The 26,375-nt window shown below is 32.9% G+C and overlaps 3 protein-coding genes and 1 pseudogene across 4 annotated transcripts; 1 reads left to right on the forward strand and 3 right to left on the reverse strand.

The window, feature by feature from the left end:
- Positions 1-1,120: 1,120 nt before the first annotated feature.
- LOC133288508 (probable inactive purple acid phosphatase 27) lies at positions 1,121-4,127 on the reverse strand. The gene is made up of 8 exons (XM_061486292.1): positions 3,903-4,127; positions 3,682-3,744; positions 3,137-3,325; positions 2,930-3,022; positions 2,449-2,578; positions 1,688-1,769; positions 1,464-1,596; positions 1,121-1,228 (listed from the first exon to the last, which is right to left on the reverse strand). Exons 1-8 carry the CDS (start codon positions 4,125-4,127, stop codon positions 1,121-1,123), a joined length of 1,023 nt encoding a protein of 340 aa, XP_061342276.1.
- A 9,773-nt stretch (positions 4,128-13,900) lies between these two features.
- LOC133288547 (ATP synthase delta chain, chloroplastic-like) lies at positions 13,901-14,511 on the reverse strand (annotated as a pseudogene).
- Positions 14,442-19,504, forward strand: LOC133288533 (subtilisin-like protease SBT5.4). 2 transcript variants are annotated; one of them, XM_061486322.1, is made up of 11 exons: positions 14,442-14,969; positions 15,157-15,247; positions 15,329-15,426; positions 15,551-15,712; positions 16,498-16,612; positions 17,035-17,575; positions 17,687-17,784; positions 17,869-18,117; positions 18,218-18,332; positions 18,419-18,632; positions 18,723-19,504. In XM_061486322.1, the coding sequence occupies exons 1-11, from the start codon at positions 14,873-14,875 to the stop codon at positions 19,310-19,312; spliced, it is 2,370 nt and encodes a 789-aa protein (XP_061342306.1). In that variant the 5' UTR covers positions 14,442-14,872; the 3' UTR covers positions 19,313-19,504. The 2 variants fall into 2 exon arrangements, with proteins under 2 accessions (XP_061342306.1, XP_061342300.1); XM_061486316.1 differs by having other exon boundaries at positions 14,442-14,953; positions 15,138-15,247.
- Positions 19,505-21,167: 1,663 nt separating this feature from the next.
- Positions 21,168-22,285, reverse strand: LOC133288557 (ATP synthase delta chain, chloroplastic). The gene has a single exon (XM_061486342.1). The coding sequence runs from the start codon at positions 22,148-22,150 to the stop codon at positions 21,392-21,394; it is 759 nt and encodes a 252-aa protein (XP_061342326.1). The 5' UTR covers positions 22,151-22,285; the 3' UTR covers positions 21,168-21,391.
- Between the last annotated feature and the right edge of the window lie 4,090 nt (positions 22,286-26,375).

Genomic DNA, 26,375 nt, shown 5'->3' on the forward strand with positions numbered 1-26,375 from the left:
TATTTGCTCACCCTATTTTATTGGTTAAATAGATTTTTTTTTGAATGATTTTGTTTTATATTATGCTATTTAGATATACTTGAATTTATAAATTTTTATGAAATTATTAGTGTTATTGATCGTATATTCTGTTTGGATAAATTTTTGTTATCTTATTTTTTTAACAAGCTAACAAGTTAAAGCAAATTAATATTTTTTGTAAATAAATTATATCACATGCTAATAATTACATTCATAATAAATAACAGGTTAGGTTAAACATAAATTTAATCTTTTAAAATTAAAATTTGGCTCGGCTCACCCCATTGAGATCCGAGATCAAACAGAAATCACCGTCGGCTCTTAATTTTTGTATTAGACATATAACATAACCCTTTTCATTTAAGTTGCTCCAATAGTCAACGAATCCCAAGGGAATGGAAGAAAACCAACATAAGGGAACCATCTTCAAGGTTATGGAGAATAAATTCGAAAATTCTTTGAATGTAGTGCTAAATTACAAGTTCGATATAGTTACGTTGGCCGTGAACGTGGCAGATTTTATGGGAGAATTTCAGCCAAATTACACGTGTTGAATGCGAAGATATAGGGTTGTTTGGATATAATTTTGAATTTTCTTTTATGCATTGTTCTTTTCAAAATGATTTTTTTAAATTGAAACTATTTTATATTTAGATGAAGGGTTCGTTTCGTTTGCAGTTAGTTACTGCAGATAAGTTATAAGTCCAATACGACATTGTTTTGGAGCGAAAATCATGAAGTTTTTATAATATTAATTTATTTCAGAGTTATAATAATCTTTATAATTATAATTTTCTAATCTTTCAATTCAAAACAAAGTTGTTTTGAAAATTAATGCAGATAACTTATTTGTATTAACTGCAGAAATATTTTTCTGTTAGATGAAATATTTTAGAAATACTTTTAACTTAAAAAATTATTTGGATGTGAAAATTAAAAAAAAATATTTTACGCCTAAAATTATTAAATAGAATACATAAAATAATATTTGGTGATGGTGGTAGTGACAACCGCAACAACAATTGAGATTGTAATTGGGAAAAAAAAAATAGTATTTCTTTTTTATTTTGAAAAAAAATCTCAGTAATAAAAAATCCCATCAAACGGGTTCATAGCCACCGTTATGGGCCATAACCTGGCCCACATTCATATCCAAAACACTTGGTTTCTTGGCAATACCTTGATAATTTGATATATCTTGAGGGTACTGTATATTTCTAACTTAGAATTTTGTGTTTGTTTGATGTAAAATTCAAGTCTCACATTTTGTATTTTTCTTGATAAAGTCATCAGTGGTAAAGATACTTACTTTGTCCATACATTAACATATGCCTAGAGATTGCACTTGGTTTGAGCATACTAGGTTCTTCCTCCCAAAGACAATTTCAGACAATCTTCTTTCTCTTTATATAAATTTTATTTTTCTAAACAATTAACATTACCTTTCCCATGTCACCAAATACGATAACACGTTGCAGTGAGTCCTGTCCAGGATAAGGTGATGACTTGAATGAAAACATCTTGCTCCAAATAAATGAACCATCAGACAAAAGATGCCCTAATCGGTATGTATACCTGAAAAATATATTTTTTTAGAAAAACTATAGATCAAACTCTGCCAATTCCTCATTGTGTTATAAACATAAACGGATATCTAAATGCATACACTTGATTTGGCCACAGATTTTTGAGGAAACTTGTGTGTATGAAACCAGGGTCACGCCAACCAACAGTTCTTGCAGGTGCTCCTGCAGAGTTAGAGTAGCAAAACAACCACATTATGCAATTTCTATTGAAAGGGGATCCATTTTCAAAAGAATAAAAAGAAGCAATTTGTGTATAAGAGTCCATGTTTCCAACATATAGCCGAGCCCGAGACATAATTAACATTCCAACATTTTTAGTTCCAGGTGCACAAGGAAGCAATAACTTGCAATGAATCGTTATCAAATTGTACCAAAAACAAAAGAAACAATATTTGATATCAATTCAAACAGGAAAAGCATTACTGGCCATGGACTGACTTCTGCTTCCTGAAAGCTTATTTGGTATTACAACTTATATTTTCAGTTCTTTGTTTCTTACCCTTCCACCCTCCATTTCAATGATTTCATTAGGTGACACTCTAGTACAATTTTCTGGAAAATAAATTTGTGCTCCACGGTATGTTATGATGACACATTATAGGGAACATTATAGAAGGGGTTTTAGAGGGAAGATCTATATAAACCTCGTGATTTCAGTTTATTCAGTTTCAAATTACTTAATGCCCATGATGACTCTTATCCAGGGTTTACAAAACTACAGAATGCCAATCAGAAATTCAATTTATCATTCAGATTTTCTGAAAAATACTAACTGGATCAGACTATGTATTTAATAAAAACCCAATGTGCTGGCATGCTAAGCAGATTAAATAAACCGTACCACACATGCTGTTTTGAGCAAATGTCAATGTTCCAGCCGGAGATTGCACTTGAGTTTTTCCCTGAAGACCCCACTCAACAAAGGGTGTAGCTTCATGTATGTCATATCCACTGGTCCAGGTAACGGTCATCTGCATAAGACAAGACCATCAATCCTGAAATCACTTGCGTAGTCCTAATAATGGTTCCAGAATGTATGTTTAAAAATCAAAATAGCATCAATTCATATTTCTAAAGTATCATGTCAAACCTAGAAAGTCTAATGATATCTTTTCAGAATCCTATTATCATTGGTGGGTGTGCGTTCAAAATTTATTAGCTCCACATATCTGAGTTGTGGGATACTTGTTAATTTTAACTTAACCTTCACATAAAGAACTGCATCACGGAATTAAAGACACAATATGAGAAATACGAAAAATGAAAACTATTACTTGGATGAGCATAATATCAAGGACCTCAAAGCATGAAGATAAACTTACTTCATCCCAAGACTTCCCTTGAGCAATGCGTGGATACAGAGGCGCTTTAGGATTGACAAATGTTATGGAATTGGAAATAGCCACAAGTTTAGGCTGCAGTGTTCAATCAGAAGATTACTAGTTAGCACACAACATAATATAATCGTATACATAACATACAGGATTTGTAAATAGTCATGCTACATCTAAGGTGAGACTCAATATAACATGAGTATGCTTTAGTAGAGATAAGATAACAGATATAAGAACAACTGAAAGAGCCCCTGTATTTACATTCCCTATTCCCCGTGTAAATAACGCAAAGGAGAAATCTGCACGTTGATTGATCAACTGGAACTTCAAAGTTGCCTTTCCTGTCTTTGTATAGTCCGGGTAGTGGTAACTCACAAATTGGAACTGGTACAAAGATTCAAATAAATCACGAGTTATGCACCACTTAGAAAGTTAATCCAATAATATAGATTAATATGTCACACACCTTTATGGGGGCTGAGCATATATACGGGGTCTGATCTTTTGGTTCATTCTGAGGCCAACAGGTTGCTGAACTGCCATTGAAAATAAAATAAAATAGAATTGTTATTTAGTTCTTTTTAGCGATAATTAGATGTGTATGCTTTAGAAATAAATTAGATTTGAAAATTTCTGTACTTTGTGTGGTGGTGAGTTCTATGCAATATTCATCAATAGAAGTACATAATGAGAAAGAGAGACGTGCATTACTTGAAATTTGCGGGAGAGAAAACTCCAACCCAATCATTCCCAGATGGTTCAGGGTAAGTAAGATCTACTGTCACCCATTCGGTATCCTCACCCTGAAATCATTTACATCAAGGCACGTTAGTAGTGAGTCAACTAAGAAGAAATTAAACCAAGTAGGTTATAAAACACGATAACACTTTGACTTTTCCAAATTAATGTTTTATCTTAGATATGAGAGCATGAGCAAAGTTTAAGGAACATGTTATGTTACCTGTGTGCCGAGAAGAGAAGGGGAGACTCCGAGAGAGGAGGCTGTAATGGAGGCATTACTGTGGAGAGAAACAACAGCTTTATGGATGGCAATTCTGGAGAGTGGCTGGTCTCCAAGTCCATGAATATCGTGAGCAAAGCCAGAAACAATGTTCAAGTTGATCAATGCTACTATCACCAGCAGCATCATGTTGAGTTTGAGGAGTCCAAAAACTTTCATATTCATGTTTTCAAATGCAATTTCGTGGAAGGGTTGATATGCTTCTTGGATACTGAGAATAATGCTGTTTTGACTTTCTCGCTTAGCAGCTTGCTTCTTCTCTCTGCTCTTTCGGTTGGGGTGTTTTTCACTCAACTACCTTAGCCCCTTATTTATAGAACAATATGAGAGTTTCGCTGGAAATCAATTTGTTGAGATAAGATAATGACAAATACCCCTTAAATTTGAATTACCCATATATTATATGTTTAAGGGAAACAGAAATACAATGTTGTTGGAAAGTTGTTCAGTTACGTTGTTTTGTTTTTTTTGTTATTTGGAAATAAGTGTGAATCTCATAATCTCTATCTCTATAACATAATCTAACAACTTTCTTATAACATTCTTTTTCTTTTTTCTCTATGTTTAATCCTTTAATTATTAAAAAAAATGAGAATTTGAGTGGGGATTTGGGATAGGATAATGGATAAAATATCCGTTAGTATTTGAATTGCATGTACATGATATGCTTAACCTTTTATTTATGATAAATGTGAAAATTTAAAGGAGAACTTAATATAAGATCATGGATAAAATATCCCTTAGCATTTGAATTAATTAGTTATTTAATCTGTTATATTCTAGTAGTTGTGGCCCATTGATGGATCAGAGCATCACCAAATATGAATTTATGCTACTATCGGTCTTTCACTATTAGTTAAGAATGGTAAAAGAAATTATTAGAAGTGTTATATTTTTTCTCTCGAATAAATTGTTTATTGCTAGTCTCAAACATTTTTAAATTATTATTTACTTTTGTTGATTAAAATTGTTTCTCCATAATAATAATCACTGAAGAAGTTAAGTGGTCGTCCATGGATGACTATTTCATAGATAGTGATATAAATCCTAACAAAAAAAAAAATACATTGTAGCATTCTCTTTTCATAATATGATATTGATGAATAAAAAATTTAAATAATTAGATGATATATTAAAAAAAATAGTTTCTGACAGAATTGCCTATTTTTATTATAGGTGACAGTTTGTTTTTTTGGTTATATACTTGTATGTGGCAATTTAACTAGTTATGTAAATGTCTTTGAAGCTAGAGATTTTGGGTATCTTTGATTGTGTTAAGTTTTTTTATTTTTTAAACTATTTTGTACAGTACTTAATGAAATAAGTATTTTCTGTATTTTTTTAACCGGAAATTGTGACTATCTTTCTTATACCTACTATACATCTATACCTGTTCATTTTAAATACTGATAGTGTTGAAAATGAATATGTAGAGGGACATAAGAAAAGGTAGCATAATATCCTAGAATTATTTTTACAAAATAGGCATTATAAAACAGGATGGAGATGAGTAGGCATAAGAAAAAGATAGGCACAATAAAAAAAAAATTGTTGAAAATTTAAAAACTGTTTTTTGTAAACAGAATCCAAATAGACTCATGTTCTTTAAATTTGAACAGAATCCTATACCCGTGTTCTTTAAATTTGATTCTAAAATTTATAATATAGATATAATTTTTGGAAATATTTTTATGTTATATTGTCTACCTATTTAATCTTTCTACTTTAATTATTTTTTTATTGTTGGATTGGATTTAAATTGACGGTTTCAAATATAATATTAAAAGAAAAACAGTTACACACCTATCCATTTTGCTTCTCTCTTCCATACTTTTCTCAACAAATTATGGGTGAAAACTGATTTTAAAATCTGTTTTGAATATAAATTTTGAAAACTGATTCTGAAAGTAAAAAAAGAATAAAATTTGTTTGACTATAATTAAATTTGAAGTTATAAAAAAGTTGCTGTTATTTACAAAAGTACTTTTAGTAAAATTTCATAATTAGATTGGCACACTGTAAAAAATTTCATAATCTCCAAACAAGGCTTTTTGTTATCAAACACCCCCATGTATTTTTTATTTTTTTTTAGGTGAGGACACCCATGTATCTTTTATTTCTCTATCTTTCAACTGTTGATTTGAATCCAATCAAAAGGTAAAAAAAGTTAGAAAGGAAAGGAAGATTAAATAAGTAACTAATATAACTATCTCTTTTTACAAAATAAATATAATTAGACAGGTTTTTTTTATTCTGAAAACTAAAAATTTATTTTCGTAGCAGAATTCAAACACAACCTTTGATATTATGTATTTTCCTTCAGCAAATTTATAACCTGTCAATTCAAATTTTAATATAATATATGTTAGGATAAAAAATAATAATAAAATGTGTTTAAGTTTAACATAGTTATTTTAATTTTTTTTTTTTAAATACTGAGATCTTCATATAATAAGATATATTTAGAATACTTTGATATTCATCTTCAGATTTTTAAATAATAAGATTTATTTATACTTTTTATCTTTATCTTTAAATTTTTAAATTATTGATAAGAAGTATTTATATTTTTATCTTTTTATATATATTTTCCTTGATATTATTTATGAGTAATTAACAATGACAAATTGGAAAACATAAAAATTAAACACTAAAGTAAGGAATGTCAACATAATTGTATCGATAAGTAGATATTTGACATTCAATTAAACAGCAATGACTCATTATTGTTGTGGAATTTTCTTGCTATCATGATTTTCCTTTTCCTTGGAGAAATATTTTGAATACTAGGAAAATGTAATTAATAGGAAAATGGTTGAAAAGTGAGATAAAGTGAGATAAGTAGGAAAATGTAAAAAAAAGTTGTTTGGTGAGGAAAAACTTTACTGGGAAAATTAGGCAACTTTTATGAAATCTATGTTTGGATGAAGGTAAAATATAGATGGGAAAACAAGTTGGTATTACGAAAATAACCTTGATTTTATTTTATTTTTTTACGGTATGTTTGGTATTACAAAAATCTATGTTTGAGATTTTGTCTTTTTGAGGCCTCTTTTTGCTCATTGTAATTTTAGTTTTCAAGGTATTGTTCATATTTTAACAGTGCACTACAGAAACAAGAAGCATCCAATTCCAGAGTTAAATTAGCCAAAACAATACAATTGAATCCAAAGACTTCAAAGTTAGAATGCTCCAATGACGGAGTCTGCCACCCAAGAAGTCGTGCTACAAGTCTCCTGTGTCTATTTCTGTTACAAAAAGGATAAGAAGAGAGCAAGAACCGAGGATGCTTTGGCAAGAGAGGTAACTATTGCTACAAGTTTCCTTTTTGAGAGGGTATAATGGTCTCTAACAATTTCTCTACCTTTTTCAACAGTGACAAAACCTATCATTCCACCAGCAAATGGAAAAAAGCAATGCAAATAGGATAGCTGGGTATTTAGATTGAATATATTCAACCAAACAAGTCATTTCTGGATTCCTTCATTCATTTACATAGGAAACTTTGAAAACTCTCTCAACCAAACACCACCTTATACCATAGTATAAAACAGAGTTATGCATAACATGATGGCTAAATGACCATCATTCATGCTTGATAGGTTCTTCCTATGAAGTACCGATACTCGAATTTTTTTTTCCAATGTATCCGATACGCGTATCGAAAACGTATTGCATCATATTGACGAATTAACGGTCATATCAAAAAACGTATTGAAAACATCGTGTCGGAGTCGGTGCTTCGTAGGGTTCTTCTGACCATCATTCATCCTTTGTGTAACGTAACTCATGCTAATGTGATTTTATTGTTTTATTTTGATACAAGACTGATGGGCTGAACAAATTGAATGTTTATGTAGAATTTTGAAGCCCAAACTCAAGGATCATAATCAGCCCATGTAATCCACTCTGCAGGGTCAAATTCGGAAAAACACAGGACAGTTGGGACAAAGCAGTCAAAGTAAGAAAAAGAAAAAAGGAACCATCGACGCATGATTATCTAAAGAGAAAAGTTATATTTACAACCAAAATAGTTTACAAACTCTTACAATTATATTTTAATTGTTGATTTTTATCCATCAACGATTGTCATTTATTGTGAATTAATAATTAATTAATAAATTTAATTTGTGAAAATCTTAACCGTTGATTAACGACGGAAATCAACAATTAAGATATAATTATAAGAAATTATAAATAAAAATAAATAGTAAATATAACCACCGAATCAGAAATGTGAACCAAGTAACAAAGGAACCCTCTAACCCATTCTCTCCCTGGTTCATTGAGACAGTCAGACCACATCGCAATCGTGTCTTAGCCAGCACCCCATTCTGATTCCTTGAACCCATAGTCCATAAAATTACTTTTCGTTCTATTCTCAAACAAAAATCATCCAAATAGTGCGGAGCGTGAAGGTGCATGTGAGAGAAGGATCGAGCAAATCGGGAGAGTAAGAACTAAGAAGGTACACGTGGATGCAGATCAAATGGTTGATGATGCTCTTCCAGATTCTATGTGCATAGAGATATGCATGTGGCAAATCTTGGATAAAATAATTCTTACGGGATTAAGAGTTAGCAATAGAGTTCTCCTGGATTTTTTAGTGAACAAATTGTTAATCAAATCATTTTTTTAGTACTGTGGGGAAAGGAAATTAAAGGCTGAACCTATTTTTTTTTAATATTTTCATCAACTTATTTTTCTGATTTAGCCTTTAATCAATTTTCTGTTTTATATTTTTTTCAAATAAAAAATTCTTACATAAAAAACAAACAACTTAATTTTAACTTGATTTCTTATTATTCTCCACGGCTCCACCCTTTTGAAACTGAATCCAAAAAACAAATCCAAAAAAGCCTTAAAAAAATAGTAACATATTTTCTGCTATTTCAAAGTAGTCTTTTGATTATTTTCTTTTTACTTTTATTATTATTTTCGTATTAGATTAAATTAAGTTATAGAAATTATAAATTTTAATCAAATTAAAAACATCAAAATTCTTGTAGGAACTATAAGTGAGACTCAAATAAGTCTCATATTACTTGTTATTTACACGCATACTTACATAACTGTTAGCAGACAACAATAACCAATGGACCAATAGCTCTATACTAAACTTAAATAAAAAAAGTTCACAAATTATTTTTTTGAAGCAATTTGAGAAAAAAAATTCTGTTTAAAAAATTTGAAAGATTGAAAAAAGAGAGAATTTAATGAAAAGTCATAAAAAAGAGTTTACTAAAAAACGAAAAAATAAAATAAAATAAAAAGTTTGAAAAATTGCTCGGTGAAAATTTTACTGAGATAACTTTAATATATAATATATAGATTTTTATATATTGAATCTTATCTATTTTTTTTTTTTTTGGTAAACTTTAAAAACTGCCTAAATTGCATCCGTCAATAATATTGTAAAGATTTGATTGATGGTGGCTAGTGATTATAATAAGTTGTGAAGTTATCAGATTAAATTTTTTCATATATATATATAGTATGTTAGGCATTAGACGAGTGCATAGAAAGATTGAAAGTGTGTGAAGAGTGTGAGAAAATAAAAGTGTTGAAACACTTGTGAGAAAAATAGAAGAGAGATTTGTGAGAAATACAAAAAAGAGATTAGTATTGTAATATTTTGTTCTTGAGTGAAACTTGTTATCTGAAGATAGTGGGTGATATTAAATCACTAAGAAATTTGAACCTATGTATAGAACAGAGGACATTAATAATCAGAAAATGGATTGGCTGAAAGAATGAACCGCACACTTCTGGAGGTGGTCAGGGCCTCTTTGTTTGGAATGAATGTTCCTTCCTCCTATTGGGGGGAGGCTGTAACCTCTGCAGCATACCTTATAAATAGGACTCCATCTAGTGTTCTTAATTTCCAAACACCCTACCAAGCTCTTAAATCTCATTTTCCAACCCCACACTCCTCTAACCTTGAACCCCGCATCTTTGGTTGCACCACATACGTCCATATTCCAAAAACTTAGAGGTTTAAATTGGATCTTTGTGCGAAAAAATGTATTTTTGTTGGATATTCAGATGTTCAAAAAGGATATCGCTATTTTGATCCCCTTTTCCACAAAATACATGTTACTTTAGAGGTCACTTTCAGGGAGAATGAGCCTTATTATTCAGGGGGAGTCTCCACTTCTTCTTCTCAGGGGGAGCAACCATCATCACAAGTTAATAGAGAAGAAGAATGGTGGATCTCTACTCATATAGCACCTATCTCTGCCTAAAAAACACAGAGACCTCAACCAGATGCAGCACACATTGGTGAATTCGAGATAGAACAACATACAACACCTGAAACAGTCACGGATAACATAATTGCTCGCTCAGAAAATCCTAGTCTAACACACATAACCGAAGAGCCTCCTATGGTTGTCCCAGAACCTCAACCAGAACCTGTCACAAAGGTAACATCTATCTCTTCTTCTCCTACAATAACAGACACACACATCAGAAAATCCTCTCGGATTAACAAAGACATTCCAAAGCAATTTTATGAACCTGACCCCAAGGTTAAAGCCAAATATTCCCTTAGTAACTATGTATCTACCCAACGCTTATCTGAATCATATGCATTATCTGTTAACCAATTATCTAGTGTGTCAATTCCAAATAGTGTACAGGAAGCATTAGATGACCCGAATTGGAAAAAAGCAATGAACTTAGAGATGGAAGCACTTCAAAGTAACTCAACTTGGGAACTAACACCTCTACCAAGTGGAAAGAAAACAATAGGATGAAAATGGGTGTTCATAGTGAAATTGAAAGAAGATGGGAGCATAGACCGATACAAAGCAAGATTAGTAGCCAAGGGATACACACAGAAGTATGGGATTGACTACCAACAAACCTTTGCTCCGGTGGCTAAACTCAACAACATAAGGATATTAATCTCATTGGCAGCTAACAGGGACTGGCCCTTGAAATATTTTGATGTAAAAAATGCATTCTTAAATGGTAACTTGGAGGAGGAAGCTTACATGGACATACCAACAGGAGTACAACTAACTGAGTCAAAAGAAAATCTGGTCTGCAAATTAAAAAAGGCCATGTATGGACTCAAACAATCACCAAGAGCATGGTTTGGGAGATTTTCTGTAGCAATGAAGAGATTTGGGTACAAACAGAGCAATTGTGATCATACTCTGTTTTATAAACACCGAGCACAGAAAGTAACTATTCTAATAGTATATGTAGATGATATGATGCTAACTGGAGATGACATTGACGAGATGAAGTCCCTTGAACATAAGCTGGCAACTGAGTCCGAAATGAAGGATTTAGGTCCCCTGCAATATTTTCTCTGGACAGAAATTGCAAGATCTCAAGATGGCATATTTTTAACTCAGAGAAAATATACTCTAGACCTGCTATCAGAAATCGGAATGTTGGCCTGCAAACCAGCTGAGAATCCCATTGAAATGAATCATACACTTGGCATTTATCCCAATCAAGTGGAGGCAGACATTGGGAGGTATCAAAGGCTAGTTGGGAGGCTTATTTACCTTTCACACTCTCGGCCAGACATTGTTTATGCAGTAGGGATAGTAAGCAGGTTTATGCATTCTCCCAGTGAAGACCACATGAAGGCAATGTATCGAATTTTGAGGTATCTAAAAGGAACACCTGGAAAAGGCATCATGTTCTCAAAAACCAGCAAGAAGAACATTGAAGGATTCACTGATTCTGATTGGGTTGGAGACAAAACAACCAGACAATCCACCTCATGTTACTTTACAATAGTGGAGGACAATCTAGTTACATGGAGAAGTAAAAAACAAAAAGTTGTTGCAAGATCAAGTGCTGAGGCAGAATTCAGAGGGATGGCACATTGCATTTGTGAACTTCTGTGGATTAAAAATATTCTGGGTGATTTAGGAATCAAGTATGATCTTCCTATGAGTCTCTACTGTGATAATAAAACATCTATTGAGATAGTTCATAATCCGGTCCAACACGATAGAACAAAGCATGTTGAAGTGGATATACATTTTATAAAGAAAAAATTGGATCAGAAAATCATCACTACACCATTCATCAGATCAGAAGATCAACTTGCAGACATCTTGACTAAAGTAGTGTCGGGAAGAGCTTTAAAGGAGACAATTGACAAGTTAGGCATGTGTGACATCCATACACCAACTTGATGGGGAGTGTTAGATTAAGGAATTGTTTAAAATCAAAATATTGTTGTGTATAATTCTGTTTAGGAATTTGTTGAGATAGTTTCTATCTAATGATTTTCATTGTTGGTGTTTTTTTCTCATTTAAAAAAACATTACTCTATGTCCTTTAAAAGACAAACACTAAATCCTATAAATATATATATATATATATATATATATATATATATTCATATAAAATATGATTTTTATCAATTCAATCTTTGTAATAATCTATTATCTTAATTGTTTTTTCAAATCTTGTGAAAATGAAGTAATAACAAGAATATAATTAAATGGTATTCATTTGGCTTTATAATCAGAATAAATTCAATTAAAAATAATTATCAATTTGATTTTCATGCAAATTATTTACCAAAATTGAACTTCCTAGCCCAACTAAAGAGATTAGGGTGCCACTTAATAGGATATGACAGTATTACTTGGATGACAATTTTGAATACAATCTATTTAGATCGCATTATACAAAAATTTGTGTTCGAATTAACTTTTTTTTAATTTGTGTTAGTAAAATTTAATTTGAAAAGATTCTTATCATATTTCATGTCAATTCAGGAATTCAAAATTGACTTAAATCAATATTTTTATAGAGTATTGTATCTTATTATATCAAATCAATCCACATGATAAGTAACACAAATTATAAATGGGATTTATTAATCTCATGCGACATAAGAGAAGCTCTCTTATGTCATAGAGATAGTTATGAGTGAGACCCACTCACTTAAAGAAAAAAAAAAAAAGCAAGACGGAAGTCTATGTATGTGTAGGAGAGAAAAATACTCTCCTACGACATAAGATAATATTTTCTCATTATAAATTTGCCAATTATTTATGTCTTATCGTTTCAATTCACAAAATAAACGGTTGTGTTGGTTTTGATGCGAATTATCACCCCAGGTACTATAACCCTTTTGCGTAGAATTATATCCTTTCGCTTCCAAGTCACTAAAAAATTAAAACAAAAATAAAATTCCAAGTTCAGTCCTTGATCAGATTCGACAAATGTCATGCGCATAATTATCATGGAAATTTGAAAAAACTTGTTTTGGTTGTCTGATTCATAATAAGGTTGAATCATTAAAATTATAGACCAGTAAATATTCGAGTCTCAATGCAAAGTCCGTGGTAGAGAACATATACCCAATATATTCCAGTCTGTTTATGACAACCACAATTTCTCACCCATTGAAATAAACTGCTACCAAAAAGAGAGAAAAAAGAAACAAAATCAAGATACATAGTCCCACATTGATGGTATGAGTAACTAATGTGGCATTTATAAGGTATTGAGCACTCTCACTTTTTGAGCTAGCTTTTAGGTGGTATATCCCAAGGTTCTTTACATGGTATCAGAGCTTGATTCTCACCGACTCCCGCTTTAAAGTAAAATTAAATAAATAAATAAAAAGCACAAAAGGTAAACCAAAATGAGCCTGTGCAATTTCCACGCCATGAATTATTGAAGAGAAAAAATACTGGCCGTGTAAAGAACCTTGGGATACACCCCAATTTTTGGTTTACTTTTTGTGTTTTTTATTTTAATTTTACTTTTAAAGTTTTAAAGTAGGAGACGGTGAAGATCAAGCTCTGAGATCACAAGATTTATAAAGGCCCAATGCCTTATAAATGACAGATTAGTTGTATGGTATTATATATCTCAACAACCACGTAAAAAGCTTACACACATTTGAGTATTCACACACATACTTAACCCAAAAAATAGTATTAGTTAAACGAAATTGAATGGAAACAATAAAGGATGCAAAGGAAGGATCAAATAGCGAGTTTGACATCACCCAAATCAAGCTGAGCAGCAATTTCCTCTAGTTGCTTCTTGACGCTCAAGTCAATAAACTTAGACCCAGAACTCCCATACCTAACTGTGAAACCAGACACCAAACTGGGATCAATAACGGTCTTAATCCTCACAAATTTTCCCACCTCAAGCAATATGTGCCAAGTGCTGCGATTCCAACTTCACCACCGCAAGCTCTGTGTTAAACACGAGCTCAAACTCCTCCGCTATCTCCTGAATCACTTCGATCCTCTCCTCTGCGCATCCACCAACACATTCATGAAGTTTCGTGTGTGTAACTGAAACCCCGATGACGTGGCAATGTCATCCACCAACTTGTGCTTCTTCTCCACCTCGATCGTTGGGTACCTGGGTTGGAGAAATAGTAGAACACCTTGTGGTCAGAGAAGATTTCATCACGTCGGTTTTGTTGGAATTGACCACTTCGGCGAGTGCGGCGGACATTCTGGTTCCGAGAAAGCCGTTGTTTCTTAATTTCGATTTGACATATGAAAATGTATTTTTGAAATATATGGCAATTGGTTCTGTTTTTTACATATTACAATTATTATGTAGATATTTGTCCCAATGTTTGCATGATTTCTAAAAAAAAAAAAAATGGTCAAAATTCTTTCAGTTTCTTTATGTAATAGAAACTGTGCCTCATGAAAAATGTTAAATGATTTTCCCACCTTACGTGGCTCCTCCTTAATTGTCGTTCACAGAACGAGGTTGGTTTGATTTGATTTCAATCAGCCACAAAAAATGTTGTTGAATGATTGAAGTTCATTAGATAACCTGAACATGTTAAAATTAGAAATAGAAATGAGAGGCCCTGTAATACAAGCAAGAGACCCTTTGCACATAACTCAAGTTTATTTTGTAAACAAACATCATTCATCAGAGAAACAATGTCGTCACCCAGTTGTCGTGTGTTATTTTCGCTTTTTATTTGCGTTCTGCTGCAGCAACCTAGCAAAGCAATCAAACAGGCAAGTTCTGTCTCAAGCTTCATCTATCACTATTCACTATTGTTTGCTGATTTCGAACAATGAAACTGGTTACAATTTTTTTGTGACCATGGAAAGCTTATCATCATGGTGTTCGTTGAAGTTCTCTAATATATTTGAATGTTTAAATTGTGGCCTAATAGTCATTTATGTTTTGTTTTGTTAGTCCTATGTTGTAATCTTAGGATCACATTCTTTTGGTCCAAATCCTTCATTATATGAAGTTAAAACTGTCGCGAACTCTCAGTATAATTTACTTGGATCCTACCTTGGAAGGTATAGAATTTAACACCAAGTTCATGAAATTCTCCGGTAGCGAAATCAATTTGAATTGATTCAATGTATTTTCCTACACAGCATCGACAAGGCCAAAGAAGCAATCTTTTACTCTTATAGTAGATATATTAATGGCTTTGCGGCAGTACTTGATGAAGAAGAAGCAGCCAAGTGTGCAGGTATGTATGTAGTTCAACTTCATGCATTTATCTCACGTTTATTCTTTGCATAATGCATACTACAGACATTTTGACAAATAGTTACTTAATTTTCTATCTGGTGTTTCTTTATTGGTGCATGCAGAGAATCCAGATGTAGTGACTGTCTTCTTAAACAAAGAACGACAACTACACACAACTCATTCATGGGATTTCCTTGGGTTAGAGAGTAATGGTGTATATACAAAGTCCTCAATATGGAGGGAGACATTGGGTGAAGATATCATCATTGGAAATTTAGACTCTGGTAATGAAGGAAGAAAATTTTCTTTATGCAGTTGCATGTGATCTGCATTATAAGACTTGATTTGAACCATTTGATATGTTATCGATTCACACTGATTTTCTGCTGTTTAATACATGATAGAGTAATCATGTTTTTTATTTGAGTAGATGACCCAATTATAGAATATAAACCAACCTATAAATTTTGAATAAGGCTAGGTAGCAAGGTTAATTTTGTTCTAACTGAATCAACTTTATCAATTAATCTTGTTATCGGATTTTGATGAAAACCAATTAGTTTACCTTGATTTTATTTTTCTTATAAATATCTTAAGAGACAGGTTATATTTATAAATTTTTTGTTTAGAAACTTAACTATGCACTAGGGTAGTATATGAGTTGGTTTATGTACTACCCTTAGTACATAGTTAAGTTTGTAAGAGTTTATAAACAAAAAAGTTTGTAAGAGTTTATAAACAAAAAAGTTTGTAAATATAACTTTCCTCATATATTAAACAACATTATTTTCAATCATCCTATATCTAATTAATTAAATATTAAACTACCAAATAATGGTAGCTTATTTGATGTATAAGAGCGGAATATGTAAGGGTAAGAGCGGTTTATCCAAAAAAAAAAATTAAATATTAAACTAAATAAATTTTCTTTCTCATTATAATACTTTATATGATACTTTTAAGGAGGCTCTGATTATTCTTCCATCAACTACTAGCTCTTTTTTTAATCAATTTTCATCATGCCCAGTGTTCGCCCTCGTTTGTTTATTAACGCTGTGTCATGTGATAGGTGTTTGGCCTGAATCGAAGAGTTTTAGTGATGAAGGAATGTGGCCAGTCCCAGAAAGGTGGCGTGGATTCTGTCAAATTAATGAAGAGAATAATGATACATTTCGTTGCAACAGGTTCATTCTTTTTATTCTTGCGAATGCCTCCAAACTATCCCATTTAATGAACATATAAAATAAGTTACTTTTTCATAAGACAAACACATACTAACTTATCTGCAGACTATTTTTCGTAAACACATCACATAAATTGTTTCTTCCCTGGTTACTATTAATTCGATTAGCTTTTGTTATAAACAGATACTTGTGTTAGCATTATGTTGCAAGAATTTTGACATTATGAAACGGTTTAATATCATGCATAAGTTTGTCATGACTATGGAAAACTGATCCTTACGATAGATGTTTCAGATTCAGCTTACTAATGGGGTGATTTGCATCCCTTGCGTGATTGAAAAATTTATTTGAGCTTTTACTATCATTGACATTTATATTCTTTATTGCTCCAATGTTGAATTTTTTTTTTTCATTATATATAGGAAGCTTATTGGAGCAAGATATTTTTACAAAGGTTTTCTGGCAGCTATGGCACAAGAACCAGATGCCTCGTTTATTAGTGCACGTGACCATGAAGGTCATGGTACACACACTTTATCAACTGCTGGGGGTAATTTTGTTGCTGGAGCAAGTGCATTTGGCAATGGCAATGGAACAGCAAAAGGTGGATCGCCAAAAGCCCGTGTTGCTTCCTATAAAGTTTGTTGGCCATCACCATACGGTAGTAGATGTTTTGATGCAGACATTTTGGCTGGTTTTGAAGCTGCCATAAGTGATGGCGTTGATGTGCTTTCGGTTTCTTTGGGTTCTGTGGATCCCTCCGAATATTTTGAAAGTGGTATTTCCATAGGGTCCTTCCATGCAAATGCCCACGGCATAATTGTAGTGAATTCAGCAGGAAATGAAGGACCTTCTCCTGCAACTTTGGCCAGCAATGAACCTTGGGTGCTCACTGTTGCTGCAAGCACAATTGATAGAGAGTTCACAAGTTATGTTACACTTGGTGACAAGAAAATCATCAAGGTATGTTTTCTTTCACACCTTATATTTCCTGTTATATGTACATCTATATCATTTTTCTCTCGTTAAATAAGCTACAATATCACGTGGCATCTAACCTATCTCTGTTGTTAGGGAGCGAGCCTTTCTGAGTCTAGCTTACCATCTAATAATTTGTACCCATTGATGAGTGCTGCTGATGCGGTAGCTGCTGGTGCTGATGCCGTAGACGCGTAAGAATAATAATACCAAGTTGATCTTGTTGAATGCCTTTTATCTTTGGAATATTCTCTTATAATCTTGTCAATTGTTTGTAGCCTTCATTGCGAGAAAGGAACTCTTGATCCGGAGAAGGTGAAGGGAAAAATATTGGTTTGTCTTCGTGGTGGTCATGTTGGTAAAGTTGAGAAAGGTGTGGAAGCTGCTAGTGCAGGCGCTGCTGGAATGATTTTGGCTAATGACCAGAAATCAGGGAATAAAATTGAAGCTAACCTTCATGTGCTTCCTGCTTCACTTGTAAACTTTATGGATGGCAATTACATTTTTAATTATATCAACCACACGAAGTAATTTTCTTCCTCATGCTCCAGGCTTGTTAAATTCTGACTAGTTTTGATTTCATAGATGAGCTTATTCATTGCATTTTATATCATGAATATGATGCAGGTCCCCTGTGGCTCACATTTCTAGAGTGAAAACTGAATTGGGTATAAAGCCAGCTCCAATTGTGGCAGGATTTTCATCAAGGGGCCCAAATGTCCTTGAGCCAGCTATCCTCAAGGTTTAGTATTTTGTTTAGATTATAATCATTCACCTTTCTTAAATCTGAAGTGAAGATGCAATTGTAATTTTTGTTTTATGTTTCAGCCTGATATCACCGCACCCGGAGTCGACATCATTGCTGCTTATACTGAAGCCACATATGCAACAGAAGAATCATCTGACAAACGCATAACTCCTTTCACTACTTTGTCAGGAACTTCAATGTCTTGTCCTCATGTTGCTGGCCTTGCTGGCTTGCTCAAATCACTTCATCCTGATTGGAGTCCAGCTGCTATTAAGTCAGCAATCATGACCAGTGGTAAAGTGGATTGGTTACACACTTTTTGGATTATGTCTTTCAATTTCCTTATACCCTCTAAACATAAAAAAAAATTCATGCCTTTTGCAGCAAGAAAAAAAGATAACTCTGGAAAGCCTATCCTGGATTCAACACTGGAAAAGGCAACTCCATTTGCTTATGGTGCAGGGCACATCCAACCTAATCATGCCGTGGATCCTGGACTTGTATATGACCTAAAGACAACTGATTATTTGAACCTTTTGTGTGGTCGTGGCTACAACAGTTCCGTAATTTTACTGTTCAACGAAAGGCCTTACCATTGTCCAAACTCGTTCAATATAGCAGATTTCAATTATCCATCAATCACAACTCCTCGCATTGACTTTGGCCATTCTCTCAATGTAACTCGTACTCTTACCAATGTTGGGTCCCCAAGCACGTATAAAGTGCGCATCAAGGCACCTAAAGAGGTTCTAATTTCAGTTGAGCCTGATACTCTAAGCTTTAAAGAAAAGGGTGAAAAAAGAGAATTCAGAGTTACATTGACCATGAAGTCGATAACAAAGGCTGAATACCTCTTTGGGAGCATAGATTGGAGCGATGGCATGCATCATGTGAGGAGCCCTATTGTTGTTAAGGGTGTTTTTGAGGCACACCTAGGTAAAGTACAAGGAGAACAACCCAGGACAAGCACTTGAGCTACATGAGCATTTTGTGCTCATTATGCTATTTGATTGTCGATTGCGACTGTTTGATAGTTGATAAACAAGCACATGCAATTTTGTGCTATTTGAGAGTCGATGCACGACACAATCAATCTTGTGCTGTGCAGTGTATGTTGTAGGAATTAATTTTTAAATTAATTAGTTTTATGAATAAGAAGTTTTAAACAAGTACCCATAATCCTGGCACATTTTGATGTCTTACGAGTTCGTTTTACTTATCGTTCGAGATCATATATTGATGCTTTTGTCCCTTTAATGTTAACTTTTCTTCCACCGAAAGTCGGAGGATTAGTTAATCAAGAGCAGAGCTCAAATTCTATTGAACACTGATTAAAAGAAGAAAAAATGAGCAAAAGGAAGGAAGACTCGGAACGATGAGCATAGACTGTTTTTTAATGTATTTTTGGGTGTATCACGTGAGAGTTAACTGACTTGGAAGCTCTTTGTAACATAATTGCTTAATTATTTAAATTATATATTTTAAGTAGGATAATTGTTTTGATTGTAAACACGGGTTGGTTTATTGAAAATGGAGTTATGTATAAGGGGTTAACTTATAATTCACCCTAAAATTAAATATGAAACAAGCAATTTTGTATCGTGATGTCCCTATTTTTTAGCAAATTAAAGGGATACTAATTATCCACATCAAGGAGGTTTAGGTTAATGCTGCATTTCCCCTCCTTGCAGTAAAGGATTTATTTATGTTTGAACCAGTTATTGTTAGGGATATGCATGGATGAAACCGAACCGAATTTTTTAAAAAACCGAACAGAATTGATTTAAATGGTTCGGTTCGGTTCAAAACTGATTCGGAAGTGGTTCGGTTCGTTCGGAACCGGTTCGGGTCGGCCCTATTTCGAAAAGAAAAAAAATAAAAATAAAAATTTTAAAAAAATCAATTTGGTTTGATTTGAAAACGGTTCGGTTCTTAAACTGGTTCTAAAAAACAGTTTGCTTCGTGAACTCTGATTCTTTAAAAATCAGTTCGATTCATGATTCGGTTCAATTTTTTGGTTATTTTACACACCCCTAGTTACTGTTCTTTTAGCTTACACGTTTCCAGTTATTGCTCTTGTTATTGCTGTATATTGCAAACAGCTAAAAGATCTTATAAATTTAGTTTGGCTTACTGATATTCTAGTCTTCAATATCTGTTACTCTTTTAGCTATATTATTAACACGCGTCGTATGGGTATAGATACCTAGGCTGTATCCAATACATGATTTATCCATTGTTTGATTTTCCTGCCTTGTCAATTATGTTGAATTTTGAAAATCTATTTTAGTCAAAAAAACAAGATCATACAAAGTGTAAGTGCACCTCATATTTATGATGAAAACAAACCCTCAAAGTTAGGCCCAACAGAAAACAATGTTTATAATTTCTTAGTCTACTAATCAAAGAACCTTAATGGCTAATGATGGGCGTTAGAATATGTTCACCGGCATCGTTGGGCCAGGTCTAGGACAGTGTTCATTAGAATGTTAGACGTACAATAATTATTAGTTCAAAGTTACCCAAGTAATTAGGTTCATCATTATTTACTCCTCAAAAAAAAAAAAGAACTCATCATTAGACCAATCATGTCAAATGTTGTATGACCCTTTATGTAGAATTATATCGAGTTTCGCTTTCAAGTCACTAAGAAAATTAAAACAAAAATAAAATTCCAAGTTCAGTCCTTAATCAGATTCGAGAAATGTCACACGCATAATTATCATAGAAATTTGAAAAAACTTGTTTTGGTTGTCTGATTCATATATAATAAGGTTAAATCATTAAAAATATAGACAAGTAAATAATCAAGTCTCAATGCAAATTCCGTGGTAGAGAACATATACGTATATATATATATACCAGTCTGTTTATGACAACCACACTTTCTCACCCATTGAAATAAACTGCTCCCAAAAAGAGAGAAAAAGAAACAAAATCAAAAGCACATAAAAAGCTTGTACACATTTGAGGATTCATACACATACTTAACCCAAAAAAGTAGTAGTAGTTAAACGAAATTGAATGGAACAATAAAGGATGCAAAGGAAGGTTCAAACAGCGAGTTTGATATCACCCAAATCAAGCTGAGCAGCAATTTCCTCTAGTTGCTTCTTGACGCTCAAATCAATCAACTTGGACCCAGAACTCCCATACCTAACTGTGAAACCAGCCACCAAACTTGGATCAATAACGGTCTTAATCCTCACATTTTTGGCCCCAGTGAGCTTCTGCACTTGCTTCGCAATCTGCGCCAAGTGCTGAGATTCCAACTTCACCACTGAAGCCACGACAGCAAGCTCTGTGTCTGTCAACGTGTTAAACACGAGCTCGAACTCCTTCGCTATCTCCTGAATCACATCGATCCTCTGCGAATCCACCAACACGTTCAGGAAGTTTCGGGTGTGTGGCTGAAACCCCGATGACGTGGCAATGTCATCCACCATCTTACGCTTCTTCTCCACCTCGATGGTTGGGTTGCAGAAATAGTCGAACACCTTGGGGTCAGAGAAGATTTCATCGATTTTCTCCACGTCGGTGGTGGTCGCGTCGAGGGTGTTGCTGGAATTGGCCACGTCGGCGAGTGCGGAGGCGTAGCTGGCGGCAACGGTCGCGGACATTCTGGCTCCGAGAACTCCGTTGGAGCGGCGGGAGGTAGTTGCGGCGGCGGCGCCGAGGCCGAATTTCAGGTTGAGGGAAGGGAATGTGGTGCCGGAGAGGGAGAGGTTGAGGATTGGTTTCTGGGTGAGGATGTTTCTGGAGTGGATGTGTTTGGATTGAAGTGAAGCTGTGGTGTGCTGCAACGAAGCCATTCTTTTTATTTTTTATTTTTTATTTTTTTTCTGAAGTAGAAGCAGAAGCAGAAGCAGAGAGGGAGAGAAAAGGGTGAGAAATGAGTGGGCTTGTGAAATTGAAAAGGCACTGTTCTTTGCCTCTTTTTCTTTGGCCTCGGTGGAAACGAGAGGCTGAGATACGATTGAGAAGAGCACCGTAGCATCTTATCTCACGGATAAGATAATATAACCACTGGACACGTGGACGTGTATTAGTGGAAGGAGGATTTGGTTTTGTGTTTTTTGGATTTGCAAAACGAACCTTGCGACTGACAACATATGAAACGAAATGTCTAATAAATACCACTGCGAAATTAGGGGTTCAAATATAATACGAAATTTTCATGTTGTATTTAATTACAGGATAAAGGATTTCTACTCTCGATTCTTTGACAGAGATAAGTTATCTTTAGTAAGCTCAAAATAATGTTGTTTTGGGACAAAAATGAAGGTATTTTTGTAATTATAATATATTGTAAGATTATTTTAGTTTTTATCATTATAATTTTTTAATTTTATAACCCAAAACTACATCGTTTTGAGTTCACTGGCAATAACTTCATATCCAGTGACCGGAGAAATATTTTTCCTTTAATTATATTTAGTTTTGTGCATTATTTACATTGACAAAAAATAATAATATGAAATGGTGTCTCATGCTAAGGATTTAGATGGACGGAGTCACATTGTAAAGAACCTTAGGATACACCATCCCAAGAGCTAGCTCAAAGGATGGGAGTGCTCAAGGCTTTATAAAGGACACATTAGTTGCACATACAACCAATGTGAAACTATATATCTCAACACACCCCCTCACACTAGAGCTCATTGGGCTTGAAGCGTGGATTATCACAGGCCAATTTTTGGTTTACCTTTTTGTGCTTTTTATTTTAATTCCACTTTAAAGTGAGAGGTGGTGAGGATCGAACTTGTGACCTTGTAGTCACTCAAGCTCTGATACCATGTAAAGAACCTTGGGATACACCACCCCAAAAGCTAGCTCAAAGGGTGGGAGTGCTCAAGGTCTTATAAACTCCACATTAGTTGCACATACAATCAATGTGGGACTATATATCTCAACACAGATTAGAATTTGATCTAAATAGGTTAAATTTGTATAAAATATTTTGAGTTTGGTCTGACCTATTAATCTATTATAAACTACATTATAAGTTCTGATCTATATTTAAAAATCAAAATGCCTGTTAAAGGTCTATTAACTTGTTTAAGCCTATCAAAACTTAAGTAATTATCAAAATCAGAAAATAAAATCAACTAAATTTTTATTAATTAAAATTATATAAATAATTATTTTATTTTGTTTTAATTAAAACAAACAATACTATACAAAACAGTCTATAGGCTTGTAGGCCAAGTTTTGTAAAATAGGCATTAATGTATTTTGCAAATAAGCTTTTTTTAACACACAAATAAATCTATCCTTAATGCTTTTTGCAACTACTATTGTATAACGAGCCTTCTTATAATGTAACTTATGACATGTTGTATATGCATATTTGGAACGAAACTCGTGATACGCATATAATGGATTCCCTAATTGCCAACCATCATGCAAGTCATTGTAAGTATACAATATCTTCATCTCGTCATTAGGGTACGCCTAATTAATGAAAGAATAATGCAGGCTTTCATTTCAAAATGACTCGATCTCAGGCCCTACATCTAAATCATGATATTTTTGTCGGAAACAATAACAACACAAATATGAAAAGTTACATAAAAATTTAAATTTACTAACTTGCCACCGCTAAATGGGTCAATATAAAGTGGTGGTATAGTCGGGGAACTCAGGTTTACTGGGTTCGTGTTAGCGTCAAAATCACCTTTCACGTCAGTATCTAAGTGTCAATAGTGAAATAACATCTTAGGTTCTCCCTCCTCATCGTTGTCCATTTCCTCCTCCTCCTCACCCTCCCTCAATGTTATTTGACTTAATCCTTATGTAGGTGCAGATAAACCGATAATTCTGTCTTCTTAACCAAAATATTGTCGAGTTCTTGTATGCATGAGTGATTGACCATAATCAACTTCAATATATATCTCTATAAAAATTTTCAAATTTTTGGTCAGCAATTACATCTATAACACATTCAACATCTTCATCATCATAAATATCGTTACTAATGTAGTATATAGCATCCTTTTTTTTTTCCCGAGTATATAGCATTCTTACCAACTATAATCTCTACCCTACCTATCATTCGATGAATGCATTGGCTGCCTCGTAGCCCTAATTTTTGGTGAATTCTTCCCTTGAACCCACTTAAAGTTTTTAATGAAAATTGAGATTAATTTATTATAATATATATTATTATTTACACATAACTTGAAAGGAGTTATATTATTTGTATCGTTTCATCTCAAACTCATAAAATAAATAAAATGTGCTAAATTTAATATCTGATATAAGTATTTGTTCACACCATATTCGGGTTAAATATACGCATGTTAGTATGTTACTTTTTTTTGGTAGTTTGTTAGTATGTTACTTTAATTTAATATAAATACGACTTGAAAATATGAATGGCCACCCTTATATGAAATAATATTTTATTTTCCTTTGTAAAATAATATACTTTATTTGAAAGTAAAGGCAAAGTACAAAGTTAGAATGCACTTTCGAAGTAAGATATTTAAGCTCTAAATACACTATTTCTTACAATGGTATAATACTATAATTGTATTTTTATTAAATTTGGAACGCATGGGCCATGGCTCAATCAAAAATAATCAAGATAACTATAAAATTATGAAATTGTCTAAAAACCTGTGAATTAATTTTAAATCAATGTTAATTCCGTCCTTTTAGCTCAAGTTCACATGCTCCAAGCTTTGAGTCACCACTCACTAGTCACGACTACATATTGGTTACAACCATCTACATTATCATCCAATTCAATTAATAAGTCGCTTGTTCAACCAATGATCTAAGGGCATGTTTGGTGCATAGAATAGGATAAGGCCGGATAGTATAAGGCCTGATAATATAAGATCTGATTGTATAAGACCTGATTAAATTTTAATACTATCCAGCGTTTGGTATGATATTGTATAAAGATAGTATCCTCCAATATTTTAAAAATTAATATATTAAAAAAATTATTTTAATATATAAATATTAAAATGATATATTAGTTCTTGAGAATTGTACTTGTAAGCAATATTAATACATCAACTCCTTATCATAACGTATAGTATAAGCTTATACTATCAGGCCTTATACATCACACCAAACAGGCCCTAAGGTCTTGTTTGGTGTGACGTATAAGACACGATAGTATAAGCTTATACTATACGTTATAACATTTTCAGTTGTTTGGTGTGACCATCGTATAGTATAAGCTTATACAACATAATCCCTTAATACATCAAAACGATGTATAACTTAATCCGGCTTAAGGATGAAGGATAAGGCCTGATAAGAGATTGATGTATTAACATCGTTGACCAATGTAATTCTCAAAAATTAATATATTATTTTAATATTAATCTATTAAAATAAAAATTAATTTTCAATATATCAATTTTAACATATTGAATATTTTTATTTTTATAAATATTAATTTATATTTTGGACACACTGGTCAATTTTTATAAAAATTAATATCATATGATATTTTTTAAAGAATTATATAAATTCTTTATTAAAGAATATTTTTATTAAAAATATTTATTTTTATTATATATAGTATTATACAGTACATTATCAAATATTAGATGATATTATTTTATATAATATATTATTTTATACAATACCGTGCCAAACGCTGGATAGTATTAAAATTCAATCAGGTCTTATACTATCAGGTCTTATACTATACTATGCACCAAATATGCCCTAATACCTTAATCAAATCACCAACGGAGTCGGGTCAGGTTTATATCGTATTTTTTTGTATTCAAAATTAAAGAATCTCACACACAAAAGTTATTTAAATACATTATGAACATTTTTTTTTAAATATTATAATCGATTCATTGCTTCGCAACTAATCCAATTCAGGGCGAGTCGATTATCAACATTTTAGATGAAAAAGAGTTTCGAAAATTGTCATAGTGAACTTTTCAACAGCACTGATACATGTCAAAGCTTTTTTTTTTTCCGGAGTGGAGTTTCCAATTCCAGTGCATATAGTTAGTTAATGACTATGTCATATCTCTATCCACATGCACCAATCAACCC

Source organism: Gastrolobium bilobum, unplaced genomic scaffold (genome assembly GCF_033153095.1).
Source record: "Gastrolobium bilobum isolate Gb01-03AN ecotype WA unplaced genomic scaffold, APGP_CSIRO_Gbil_v1 utg45580, whole genome shotgun sequence".
Lineage (NCBI taxonomy): Eukaryota > Viridiplantae > Streptophyta > Magnoliopsida > Fabales > Fabaceae > Gastrolobium > Gastrolobium bilobum.

Coding starts and splice junctions, on each gene's coding strand:
- LOC133288508 (XM_061486292.1), bottom strand. CDS start 4,127: ATGAATATGAAAGTTTTTGGACTCCTCAAACTCAACATGATGCTGCTG. Junction 3,745..3,902: donor CTTCTCTTCTCGGCACACAG/GTAACATAACAT, acceptor AAATGATTTCAG/GGTGAGGATACCGAATGGGT. Junction 1,770..2,448: donor TGCTCAAAACAGCATGTGTG/GTACGGTTTATT, acceptor CTAACTCTGCAG/GAGCACCTGCAAGAACTGTT.
- LOC133288533 (XM_061486316.1), top strand. CDS start 14,873: ATGTCGTCACCCAGTTGTCGTGTGTTATTTTCGCTTTTTATTTGCGTT. Junction 18,118..18,217: donor AATTATATCAACCACACGAA/GTAATTTTCTTC, acceptor AATATGATGCAG/GTCCCCTGTGGCTCACATTT. Junction 18,333..18,418: donor TTGAGCCAGCTATCCTCAAG/GTTTAGTATTTT, acceptor TTTATGTTTCAG/CCTGATATCACCGCACCCGG.
- LOC133288557 (XM_061486342.1), bottom strand. CDS start 22,150: ATGGCTTCGTTGCAGCACACCACAGCTTCACTTCAATCCAAACACATC.